Below are 12571 nucleotides of genomic sequence, written 5' to 3' on the forward strand. Positions count from 1 at the left end.
GAGCTGGAGGTCAGTTCCCCTCTGTCCTCCATCTCGACGTCTCCCTGTCTGTGGTCTTCCAGCCTTGACGCAGGCTTTTTATTCACATCACCATGACGACCAGAATCAGAACCATTATGACATCACACTGGCCGGAATGCGCTCAGCTGTGAGAATGGTGACACTGCTTCATGGCGATTCACTCTAAAGCACTTCATTTGATTCAGTATGACGATCAAAAGGGTTGTCAGGGGAACGGTAACAGTATTTCCCACAAACACTACAATTTTGCACACAAATATAATAAATGTAGATTTATTGAATACAGACAGCACGTCTCATAGAAGGTAAATATCAAATATCACACATTTAAATTCATTCATTTAGCTTTTTTTTTATTATTTTTTTTTTAAGATATTGTTGTAAAAGTCATCTTTTAATAAGTTGTAATTTATGGCCAATTATATTTTATTAAATAGTTTATAGAACATTTTCACCTAAATCACCTATGTAGTGTTACTGGAGTTGGAAGCCTTTGTTGTGTTTAATAAACATAAAGAGTGATGATCTTTACACTTACTCTCATCCATTCATTTAATGATTAGAGACCTATCGTATAGTCTCTGAACCTTTCTGAACACCTCACAGAACTGAGCTTTGCCATAAAAGCTCTCCCTGCGGGTCTTCACATCAGGAATAAAGAGAGGGTTAGATCTGGCAAGGATGCAGCAGATCCTAAACGACACAAGTACATAAGCTTACACGATCAATCATTTACAACGGGTACGCTTGAAGCATGTTAGCTGTGTCTACTACAGGGGTCATCACATAAACAATGACAATACGAACGATAACATACAGACAGTATTTACACTCTTCTATACCAGTATTATTTACACGTCTTGTTTATGGCTATGTTGATGTATACCGGTAAGATAAGCAACGATAACTATTTGCACTATCCTGGGGTTATTGGCTGTGTCTCTTCCCCACTCTAGGTTAACCACGGATCTTGTCGGCTCCAAGAAGAAGGCCCACTCACCAGCGCTCTCGTTCTCCCAGGATCACCAGGTAAGTAACATGCTCAGTGACCATCTCTATTGTGTGTGGGCTGCTGAGGAGTCAACTACCAGGGACTTCCCTACATGTGTTTTAATGCATTCTGTGCGTTTTTGTAACTTTCTGGCAACGTGGTTTGTGCGTTTTGTCGCACCTGATGCGTTTTTACACATTTGGTGGTTTCTCCATCTTTTTTGCCCTTTTTTGCATTCGGTGCCATTTTACGGCCGTTATGTGCACTTTTCTGTGTAAATAAGTTGACTATGGTACATTCTTTTTAGCTTTGAATGTCCAAGCAACTCCACTCCTAGTAAGAGGCAGTGGAAGAAGCATCATTTGATTGCCCCTGTTCAGTATTGGGGGTCTGTCATGGCAGGTTAGGCCGGACACAAAGAACACTCGCAGAAATGGGTCCAATGCAAGTAGTTTATTAACACAACCCAAGATAATACAAGGGGGCAAAATAAGGCAAAAGCAGCAGCAGCAGCAGCAGCTACAGGGCAACACATGTGAACACAACACAAACCTGACAAACCAGAGGGCGACAACAAAACACACCTGAGACTGGGGGACTCTGGGAGCTGAGCTTGTGAGAAGGGCGGGAAGCTAACGAGAACCTGCAGGCAGAGCCTGGGCTAACCAGGGGAGAACTAGCGACGCGCTGGACCGGCGCTGAGGCTACTAACAAGGGGGGGGGGGAGAGAGCTGAGGGACCAGCTGCAGAATCAAAAACGTCTTGGCCGACCAAACCTGGCACTGCTGCGTGAGCGCGGGTCTATCTTGGCGAGCGAGCCTTGCTGAATCCTTGAATGGCCGGGTGGCCAGCTCGCGAACGAGGGTGTCGAGCCGAAGCTGGCCTAAACACACACCGTGAGCAGTAACGGGAACCTCTCGGGCTACCCAAGCTTCCAAACACGCAATTCTCGACCTCGAACGAAGCGTCGAGGCTCCTGAAGTACCCCCAGCCTCAGGCGAAACACGTGAACATGAAACGAGCCACTGAATCGACACAATGAACCAAACATGAACACAAATGAACATGAATCACGAACCGATACACATGAAAAAGAACCAAACACGTGAACCAAACGAGGCGGAAGTCGTTATTTGGGCCGTATGTGGGCGGCGGCTCGGAATCGCCCGAGGCTGAACTGTGTGCTGCACAGCTAGAAACCACCCTTTCATTTCTACATCACACTCTGCTGAAGAACCAGCCCACAAAACAACAACTCCATTTCTTTGTGCAATCACTTGAATTCTTCTCCCCAGTCCCGGCGTCCCAGACAGATGAGCAACAATTCCCCCTGGAGGAAGAGCTGCACATCTTTCAAGTCACTTTAAAGTCCATGTTCTACATCTCCTGTATAATAGTTATGTTGCTGTACTTTGTGTTGCTATGGACAACGAACAGCAATTAGATCTATTACATTTTTACATAGAACTACTGTAAACCCTGAAGTCCATGTTGATGTATGGAGCTCTACACCAGGCTGCAGCAGGGAAAACACGCAGGCTTCTCCTCTAAAGCGTGCAGTGTTCTCTGAGCAGTGTGTTACCGGCTCCTGACGAGCTGGATCATAACGTGCAAATAATCCAGACATTTTAAACGTGTCAGTGCTCTGCCTCCACAGATAGGGGGCTCCCTTCCGATACTGTACAGAACCGGACGTACCTACAGTACTACGTCACCCAGGTGAAACCTTTAAATCCCTCGACCACCCATTGTTCCCTTTTTCTGGCACGTCGCCCACTTGGTGGTAGCCGCAAGAGAAGGGGGCCACTCATTTCAACGCGTTATTGTGTTGGATGCTAGCCAAGTTTCCTCAACTGTCACCAAAACAGCTGACCTCGGAACATCGCTGACGGCCGGAGCTCCAGAATCATCCCCGGGACAAACTACGAGGGATCAGGGATTTAACCTCCGACTACGGACCGCACGCCTGAGACCTTCAGGAGACGCGTTTCGTCGGAACTTTCGCTCTGAGAAATTCCTCAAGCTGCGAGCCGGACTCTCCTCTAAAAGTAAGACTGTGAATCGGGGCAGTGTTGGAGGCACTCAGTAGATTATTGGATGTTGGTGCTCTTGAAAACAGTGATCCACTAGATTGTAGGATTGTTGTTGTTGTTTACGCTGATTAGACTAAAGGAAGTACAGCGTTTGATCAGCCTTTTCTTGTCCTCCTATCTCACGCGACTAACTTGGTTGTAGCATTTGATTTCGAATGACTTTGGTGAGCTTTGATCTAAAGGGACTCTGACCCTTAAGAAGCCTTATTTTAGACCAACTCACTGCTAGATCCCCTCGCGGAGCTGTGGACGCGCTTCTCTAGCCTGAGCTGCGTGGTTACTATTGCTCGTGGATTCTTCTCGCCATCCCGTGTGTTTAAATCTCCCTCCGAGGGCTTGGCTTTTGTTCCACTCTGCCACGTGAGTTGGATAAAGCCTCGCACCTTTTGAGATCATACACACATCACTGGGTTACAAAGGACAGTCGCTAAAGCTCCGCCGCTCCTCACACCTCTCCTTTGTTCTCGGCGCGCCAGACGCGCGCGTTCGTAAACACACACACACATGCATACACGTACACACTCCTACACCCACGTGTACGGACCCCCACCCCCCAGTTGCAGACGCATACCTATACTCCCTAGCGAAGTTTGAGCAAAGATTTAGCTTTATTTAGATCTATTTTCCTGCTGACTGTCTTTACTATTGTGGATTAGTATGTTTTTCTGTTTGAGCCGAATTGTTTGTCTTGTTTTCACTCACCTTTTGGGTTCTGCAGCTGATCTCTCAGCTCTCGTTCTCACGTCACGTAAGTTCCCTAGCGCCTGACGAGCGCAGCTTTGCTTTCCCCCAGTTTCCCCAGGCGCTGCCTGTAGGTCTTGGTTATCGTTGCGCATCCCTCTCAGTCCCGGTACGCTAGCCTAGCTCCAGGATTCCCTCCAGCCTCAGGTGTGTGTCTTTGCTTTGCCCACGTTACTTTGTCCCTGTTGTTTGGTTTATCCTTTGGCCCTGTACCTTTGCTGCCTCTTCCTGAGTGTAGCCTTGTTTGAATAAACGTTCTTGCATCGAGCCATCTATGTCTGTTTATTTATTTATTTTTATTATTTTTAACGGACTGACCGAGCACAAACAGCTAAATCAATACACAAGCATGATGATGCAACATATTGCAGGGATGTTTGGTGTGTGTCCCTCAGGATGATGTACTTCACTTGTTTTTTAATCGTCCACATTTGAAACATGTCAAACTCCATAGTCTAATAGATAGTCTGGTCTAAGCCTTCTTTATGTGTCTGTCAGAAGTGGAAGCCGACACGCTCGTCTGCTGTTGTAGTGCATCTGCCTCACAGTTCAGCGTGTTGTGCGGTTTCGGAGGCTTTTCTGCTCAACACACTCGTACACAGTTGTACTGTAGTCTTCAGCTCCTCAACAAGGTGTGTATCCATCTGTAGAACTGCGACTCACTGGATGGGTTTTCTTTATTGCACCAATCTGAGTGAGCTCTAGAGAGTGTTGCACATGAAAATCTCCTCAGTTCTAGAATAACTCAAAAACCAGCCCATGTAACCCCAACAAAACCACACTATGCTGAAAATCACAAAGATTACTTTTATTATTACTCCTCATTGGGAAGGTTGATACGAACATTACCTGAAGCCGCTGGCCTGTCTTTACATGATTTTATACCCTGCACTGCTAATAAAGAGAACTGCATAAGGTGTTCCTAATAAACTGTTTGGTGAGATCATAAACCAGATGTTTAAAGAATAAAATGACTATTTAATATCAGCCTGTTTTCAGTTTGTGAGTCAAAGAACCCAAGTATTTACATTTTTACTTTCATTATTTGAACTTTTTCAAGACTCGCAGGACTACCATATTAGATCTACTTCATCACTACAGATTTACAGTAAAGTAATAGCTTGAGCATTGATGAAATGTGTCCATATTTACCACAAACATGTGTCTGCCTATTGCAAACTCTCCCAGCATTATTGAGCTAACACCACAATCTGTGTTTACTGATATCAGTGTACATGAACCCAGCTGAAGAACAAACCCAAAGCCAAGACCTTACACAACTCAATTCTCCTTTCAGTTCAATTCAAATTTATTTCATAGTCACTGCATAGTCATGCAGTGAGGTGAGGAGGGATCAATGCTGGGCCCCAGAGCAGCACATCAGGCAGCAGGGTGGTGGAGAGCCAGGTCTGGCGGTACCGGGATGGAACAGTTGGAACTGAGCATCTCATTACATGGAAAAGAGAGAGAAAGAAAACAGAAAGGAGGGAAAAACACAAGGGGTTTTTGCAACATGATCTGTGGGGTTATACAGCAGGACAGGATCCCATGGGTAGGCAGGAGCATCCAACCACAAATGGTCTGGCGTCAGCGGCTAGCAGGGAGCAGCTCGGCACATGGGGAGAGAAAAGAAAGGAGAAAATGAAGTGTTTTGGCGTTTGAATAGACTGATGTACCTCCTGTAAAAGAAGTAGATTAGATAAACAGAATTTAAAGTGTCTTACAGTAGTGCTGGTTATGACTGAGAATCCATCTAAATTTAGAGCACTACAAATAGATTTACCCATCTTTGAATCAATAAGTAATACCTCTGTTTTACCTGGATTAAGCAAACCGTAAGTTGTGGGGCATCCAGTTCTTTATGTCTTTAAGACAGTCTGTTCTGGAGACAAATGGTCTTGTTGGAAGTACAGGTGTCGTTAGCATAGCAATTAAAGTCGATACCATGCTTCCGGACTATTTTAACCCAGCGGCAGCATAAGAACATTCAATAATAACAGACCCGGGATTGACCCTTCTTATACTCCGTATAATCCGTAAGCATGGTACTGACATGGTAAGAATGTCTTTAATATTTATTATGAGTTCTATTAATAAGACTAAAAGGCACACGATTTTCCTTCAGTTCCTTATGGTCCAATAACTGAATTTTAATAAATATAGTGACTTCCTAAAGAATTCCTGGAATTCCTGAAACAATTCCTAGGTGGTGGTTCTGTTACTGCTTTGGTGTTTCTATGTGGTTGCGAGGGTGTTTCTTGGTGGTTGCCATGCGGTCGTTAGGCCATTAAGAGCTGCACAAGCATTGTCACAAACCAGCAGACATCCGGGTCCAAGCCCCAAGCGAGCAAGCCAACGGCAACAGTGGCAAGGAAAAACTCCCTCAGATGGAGAGGAAGAAACCTTGAGAGGAACCAAGACTCACAGGGGGAACCATCCTCCTTTGGTTGACACGGGAGAGCAAAACCACGCAACAAAAGCATGCAATGAAAGAAATAACTAAGGGATACATAGACGAGAGCCTAATACTGCCCAGATGTATTGAATGAATCACATGAATTAGATCTGTGATTCGTTATTCTCATCTTCTGATCCGCTTAGTCCAATTTAGGACCGCAGAGGCAATAGGGCAAGCAAAGCGACCCAGGCATCCCTGTCCCCAGGCACTTCTACCAGCTCCTCCTTAGGACCCCTAGATGCTTCCAGGCCAGCCAGGAAATACAATCCATCCAGCGGGTCCTGGGTCATCCTCGGGGTCTCATCCAAAGTCGCTGATGCCCGGTAAACAGTTCAAGCGCACGCCGAAGGCCTCCGCACGTGGAAGCCAGGCAGACACAGCTCCGACACCGGGAGTACGAGGAACGAGCGGCTGGCGTTAGCAAACCCGCCAAGCCCGTGCTCCTAGAGCTCCTCCCGCAGGATGTTTCGGGGAACACGATCATAAGCCTTCTCAGTGTAGAAAACGCATGAAGACCGGGGCGGCAAATCCTCACGTTCCTTCAACTACCTGACGGAGAGAGAAGAGCTGGTCTGCTGTTCCACGGGCAGGATGGACTCCGCATCCACTATCCATCAGAGGAATAGTTCAAATCCTGGAGGTACCCTGGAAAAGACTTTCTGAGAGAGGCTGGGAACCACCACCCCTGTTCGCCAATCCAGAGACACTGCTCCCAGGATTCATGCTACATTGAAGAGGCGTGTCAGCCAAGACAGACCCTCAATGTCCAGAGCCTTCAGCAACTCTGGGCAAATCTCATCCGCTCCCGGAGCCGTTCACCCAGCAGAAGAATGAAGTCAGTACGTGGAACTCTCCGGAATTCCACCTACCGGCACAAACTTCAAATGAGCGGCTGCAGACCAGATACACGCGAGTATCCCCGCACCCACCCGGCACTTCTCACCCCGGGGCAACTTCTGAGTAGGAGAGAGACTATCTTCTACTCAGGAGTTTAGTTGCGGAGCCTAGACTGCGAGCGAAGGCGAACAGAACTATATGCTATATACAGCTGCTATCTCTCAACCTTCCGCACCAGCTCATAGCTCCTTACCCGCTAGTGAGGTCACATTACACTCACCAAGAGGCAGTTGCAATGCTGTTGCCAAGCAGTTGCTTTGGTCTCAGAAGTGGATGGAATGCGCTCACTAGGGTATTGCTCTGCTGTTCCACATCATTGCTATGCAGTTATACGTGGTTGCTATGCTCTTTAAAGCTGCTTGGTGACAATGTTGGTGGAAGTTGAGCTGTGTCACATGGTTCTATGCTGTTCTACGGGATTTGTTAAGAAGATGCTGCTGCTGCTTCAGTGGCGTTTGCTACGGTGTTGTTTAGCAAACTTTTTTGCAGCCATTACCAAACGCCAAGCGCTTTTAGCTTTCCCTTTCTGGAGTCCTGGCTTTGATCCAGCAGGGACATTCCTCGCTGCTCTTCCTCGCTGCTCTTCCAGGTCCAGCTCCAGGAGTTCACGCTGGATACGAAGAGCATCGTCAGAGATCTGCTTCAGCCTACACACACACACACACACACACGTTATTATGATAATGTTAGCACCATAAAGTCACACATCTACACGGGCTGGAGGTGATGTAGTTTTTTTTTTTAAGATAATTAATAAATGTATGCATTGAGGTGGGCGGGGTTATAAACATGCCTACAACCTATCAGAGTGAGGGGGTTGGAGTGTATAAACATGGATGTATTCTATCAGAGCAGAGTGGGTGCAGGGTTGTGGGGTAATTTACACATCTAGTGCAGTTTATCTGGTGTTGTATTGTTCAGAGTTCATTTCCACTGTTTTATCAGATCACTATAATAGAATAGAGACAGTTTTACCTTCTAAAATATCAAAGATCCAAACAAATCCTCACTTTAAAAAACCAAAACATCTATTAAACCTGAATGAGTGTGTGTGTGTGTGTGTGTGTGTGTATATATTTGTGTGTATGCTCTCCAATTGCCTACTTTCTCATGTCTTCCTCCTGCTTCTCTAACGTGGTCAGATACAGGTTGATCCACGTCAAGCTTGTGCAGACCTCTTTCGGTTCGAGGAAGTCAGCGCTGTCAGACTGTTGATATTTCAGTCTGAGCTGGTGAAAATACTCTGCCTGTAGGAGATGGAAACAGCGCTACGGTTTAGACACATCATTGTAGAAAAAAAACACTTGTGGAAAGGATTTTTTTTTTACCTGATTTTCTTTCCAAATTATTCATGTCTGATTTCCCTCTCTAATCAGATCCCTCCCCCCCACTGCATAATACTACCTAGCTCGGTGGGTAAGGGCCAGCGGAAGTTACACGTAAAGCTCAATGCTGAATGACTTACCGGACTCTGAAGCAGCTGCTCCTTTCGCTTTCTCTGCATCCTCTTTTTCTGCAGATCTTCCTCTTCCATCTTCTGCATCTTTATATGCTTAGATGTTTGCTGTTTGAAATTAGAGAGAATAAACAGTTCATGAATGATGACAAAGACTAAAGCTAAAGCTTTTCTCAGAACATACCATTAGTTTCGGAACAAAAAAAAAACCCTTTGAAAGACTCTTCTCTTCCAACGATGTGTTCGACACCTCAAGCATTAAAGAGCATGTTTTCACTCAGAATATTCTAAGATGACAGTGAATCGTCTTGAACTAAACTGTATCATCACTGATGCTTCACTGTTAAAAAGGCTCTTCTGTCTATGCTTTGGCTTAATCTGGGTATCTGGACCTTAGACGTTCTAGACAACAAATGACTGTAAACGACAAGTCAAACAACTCCACAAAAGAGAGACTTACCATGACCAATCCCGTGAACATGTTAAGGAACATGAAGTTGCCTATCAGGATCAGGATGATGAAAAACAGCTCACTGTAGGCAATCCCTAGACTATGAAGTCTGTCCTGGTGTTCCAGCCAGCCTGAAATCTACAATAGAGCAATAACGTTAATGGTAATAATGGTGGAAATAAAGTTCATCCCCTAATTGGACTAATGTGAAATGTGTGGATTGTTGTGAAAAGGTGAGCGTGAAAGTCTCTTGCCTAGTGCGTGCGTGTACATTTCTGGCATGAATGAGCAGGTGTCCAAGTTGGCTCCTAATAATGTGCTCCGTGAGCGTATGTAGACGTATGCATGTTCTGGATGTTCAGTATCTGTAAATGCAGCTGACTGTGTTTGACTCACTGTGACTACGCTCAAGGTGGAGAGCAACGCAACACCCATATCCCCCCAGTTCTCGGGGTCCGCGGTCCCGAAATGCTGCACTCCGGCGACGGCAAAGACGAGCAAGATGAAGAAAATCATGGCCGTCACGTACGCAGCTGTCTTCAGGCCTTGGAACAGAATCAAGACCAGGTCCTGGAAAACAGCACATCATGTCTTTACACTACCGGTCAGAGTATCGGAAATGTGTCTTCTGTTTTCTTAATGGCACATGATAATAATCAATAACCTAGAATTATGGAAAACAAGTGCTATTATACACTTTATGTCCAAATGTTTGTGGACTTTCTATTCTGCTTTTGTTTGAGTAACTTTCTACTGTCTACCCTTCATTCCCATCATGCACTTTACCTGGATACTGGGGATGATAAAGATGATTCTCAGGATCCGGAAAGCCCTGAGGATCCGGAAGACCCAGTATGACCCGTCTGCCCTGGAGATCAGCGACAGCAGCAGGAACCCGGTGTTGCAGATGTTGGCTCCACTTCCCCAGAAACCGCACGGCTCCGTGTACACCTTCACCATGAACTCCAAGATGAAGACCACCAAGTAAAACACATCAGCCCCCTGAGGAACAGATTAAGCACAATAAACGCACTGTGATCCAGTCTCTCACACACACACACACACACACACATACATGCTCTCTGCCCTCCTTCCCTCTCTCCTCTATAAAATGTCGTAAAATTAGGTTACGTGGAATTTCTTCAGTTCACTCACCTCGAACAACGCTGAATACGCAGCTTTAAGTTCACGGTCTGTTTCCAGACCCATGAACGCGGCGTCCAGCACGACCACTAGAACCATGAAGGCCCTAAAATAACACCCAAGTCTACTCCTGCACACAAACAAAGACGCAACAGAGCAGCAGAGTTGGTGTTGTTCAAGCAGAATGCACAAGATGCAGAAATAGAAAAGAATATCCATCAAGAAAATGTAGAAGTTTTACATTCTGGAGCTGGAGGTCAGTTCCCCTCTGTCCTCCATCTCGACGTCTCCCTGTCTGTGGTCTTCCAGCCTTGACGCAGGCTTTTTATTCACATCACCATGACGACCAGAATCAGAACCATTATGACATCACACTGGCCGGAATGCGCTCAGCTGTGAGAATGGTGACACTGCTTCATGGCGATTCACTCTAAAGCACTTCATTTGATTCAGTATGACGATCAAAAGGGTTGTCAGGGGAACGGTAACAGTATTTCCCACAAACACTACAATTTTGCACACAAATATAATAAATGTAGATTTATTGAATACAGACAGCACGTCTCATAGAAGGTAAATATCAAATATCACACATTTAAATTCATTCATTTAGCTTTTTTTTAATTATTTTTTTTTTAAGATATTGTTGTAAAAGTCATCTTTTAATAAGTTGTAATTTATGGCCAATTATATTTTATTAAATAGTTTATAGAACATTTTCACCTAAATCACCTATGTAGTGTTACTGGAGTTGGAAGCCTTTGTTGTGTTTAATAAACATAAAGAGTGATGATCTTTACACTTACTCTCATCCATTCATTTAATGATTAGAGACCTATCGTATAGTCTCTGAACCTTTCTGAACACCTCACAGAACTGAGCTTTGCCATAAAAGCTCTCCCTGCGGGTCTTCACATCAGGAATAAAGAGAGGGTTAGATCTGGCAAGGATGCAGCAGATCCTAAACGACACAAGTACATAAGCTTACACGATCAATCATTTACAACGGGTACGCTTGAAGCATGTTAGCTGTGTCTACTACAGGGGTCATCACATAAACAATGACAATACGAACGATAACATACAGACAGTATTTACACTCTTCTATACCAGTATTATTTACACGTCTTGTTTATGGCTATGTTGATGTATACCGGTAAGATAAGCAACGATAACTATTTGCACTATCCTGGGGTTATTGGCTGTGTCTCTTCCCCACTCTAGGTTAACCACGGATCTTGTCGGCTCCAAGAAGAAGGCCCACTCACCAGCGCTCTCGTTCTCCCAGGATCACCAGGTAAGTAACATGCTCAGTGACCATCTCTATTGTGTGTGGGCTGCTGAGGAGTCAACTACCAGGGACTTCCCTACATGTGTTTTAATGCATTCTGTGCGTTTTTGTAACTTTCTGGCAACGTGGTTTGTGCGTTTTGTCGCACCTGATGCGTTTTTACACATTTGGTGGTTTCTCCATCTTTTTTGCCCTTTTTTGCATTCGGTGCCATTTTACGGCCGTTATGTGCACTTTTCTGTGTAAATAAGTTGACTATGGTACATTCTTTTTAGCTTTGAATGTCCAAGCAACTCCACTCCTAGTAAGAGGCAGTGGAAGAAGCATCATTTGATTGCCCCTGTTCAGTATTGGGGGTCTGTCATGGCAGGTTAGGCCGGACACAAAGAACACTCGCAGAAATGGGTCCAATGCAAGTAGTTTATTAACACAACCCAAGATAATACAAGGGGGCAAAATAAGGCAAAAGCAGCAGCAGCAGCAGCAGCTACAGGGCAACACATGTGAACACAACACAAACCTGACAAACCAGAGGGCGACAACAAAACACACCTGAGACTGGGGGACTCTGGGAGCTGAGCTTGTGAGAAGGGCGGGAAGCTAACGAGAACCTGCAGGCAGAGCCTGGGCTAACCAGGGGAGAACTAGCGACGCGCTGGACCGGCGCTGAGGCTACTAACAAGGGGGGGGGGGGGGGGAGAGAGCTGAGGGACCAGCTGCAGAATCAAAAACGTCTAGGCCGACCAAACCTGGCACTGCTGCGTGAGCGCGGGTCTATCTTGGCGAGCGAGCCTTGCTGAATCCTTGAATGGCCGGGTGGCCAGCTCGCGAACGAGGGTGTCGAGCCGAAGCTGGCCTAAACACACACCGTGAGCAGTAACGGGAACCTCTCGGGCTACCCAAGCTTCCAAACACGCAATTCTCGGCCTCGAACGAAGCGTCGAGGCTCCTGAAGTACCCCCAGCCTCAGGCGAAACACGTGAACATGAAACGAGCCACTGAATCGACACAATGAACCAAACATGAACA

The 12571-nt window shown here is 45.7% G+C and overlaps 1 protein-coding gene across 1 annotated transcript; it reads right to left on the bottom strand.

Annotated features, from left to right (window-relative positions):
* Nucleotides 1-6636: 6636 nt before the first annotated feature.
* LOC140541856 (cation channel sperm-associated protein 3-like) lies at nucleotides 6637-11572 on the bottom strand. Its single transcript, XM_072664653.1, has 10 exons — nucleotides 11520-11572; nucleotides 11087-11212; nucleotides 10264-10381; nucleotides 9895-10110; nucleotides 9505-9678; nucleotides 9118-9246; nucleotides 8667-8765; nucleotides 8306-8448; nucleotides 7698-7848; nucleotides 6637-6747 (listed from the first exon to the last, which is right to left on the bottom strand). Exons 1-10 carry the CDS (start codon nucleotides 11570-11572, stop codon nucleotides 6637-6639), a joined length of 1320 nt encoding a protein of 439 aa, XP_072520754.1.
* Between the last annotated feature and the right edge of the window lie 999 nt (nucleotides 11573-12571).

The sequence above is a fragment of the Salminus brasiliensis genome, chromosome 20 (assembly GCF_030463535.1).
Source record: "Salminus brasiliensis chromosome 20, fSalBra1.hap2, whole genome shotgun sequence".
Lineage (NCBI taxonomy): Eukaryota > Metazoa > Chordata > Actinopteri > Characiformes > Bryconidae > Salminus > Salminus brasiliensis.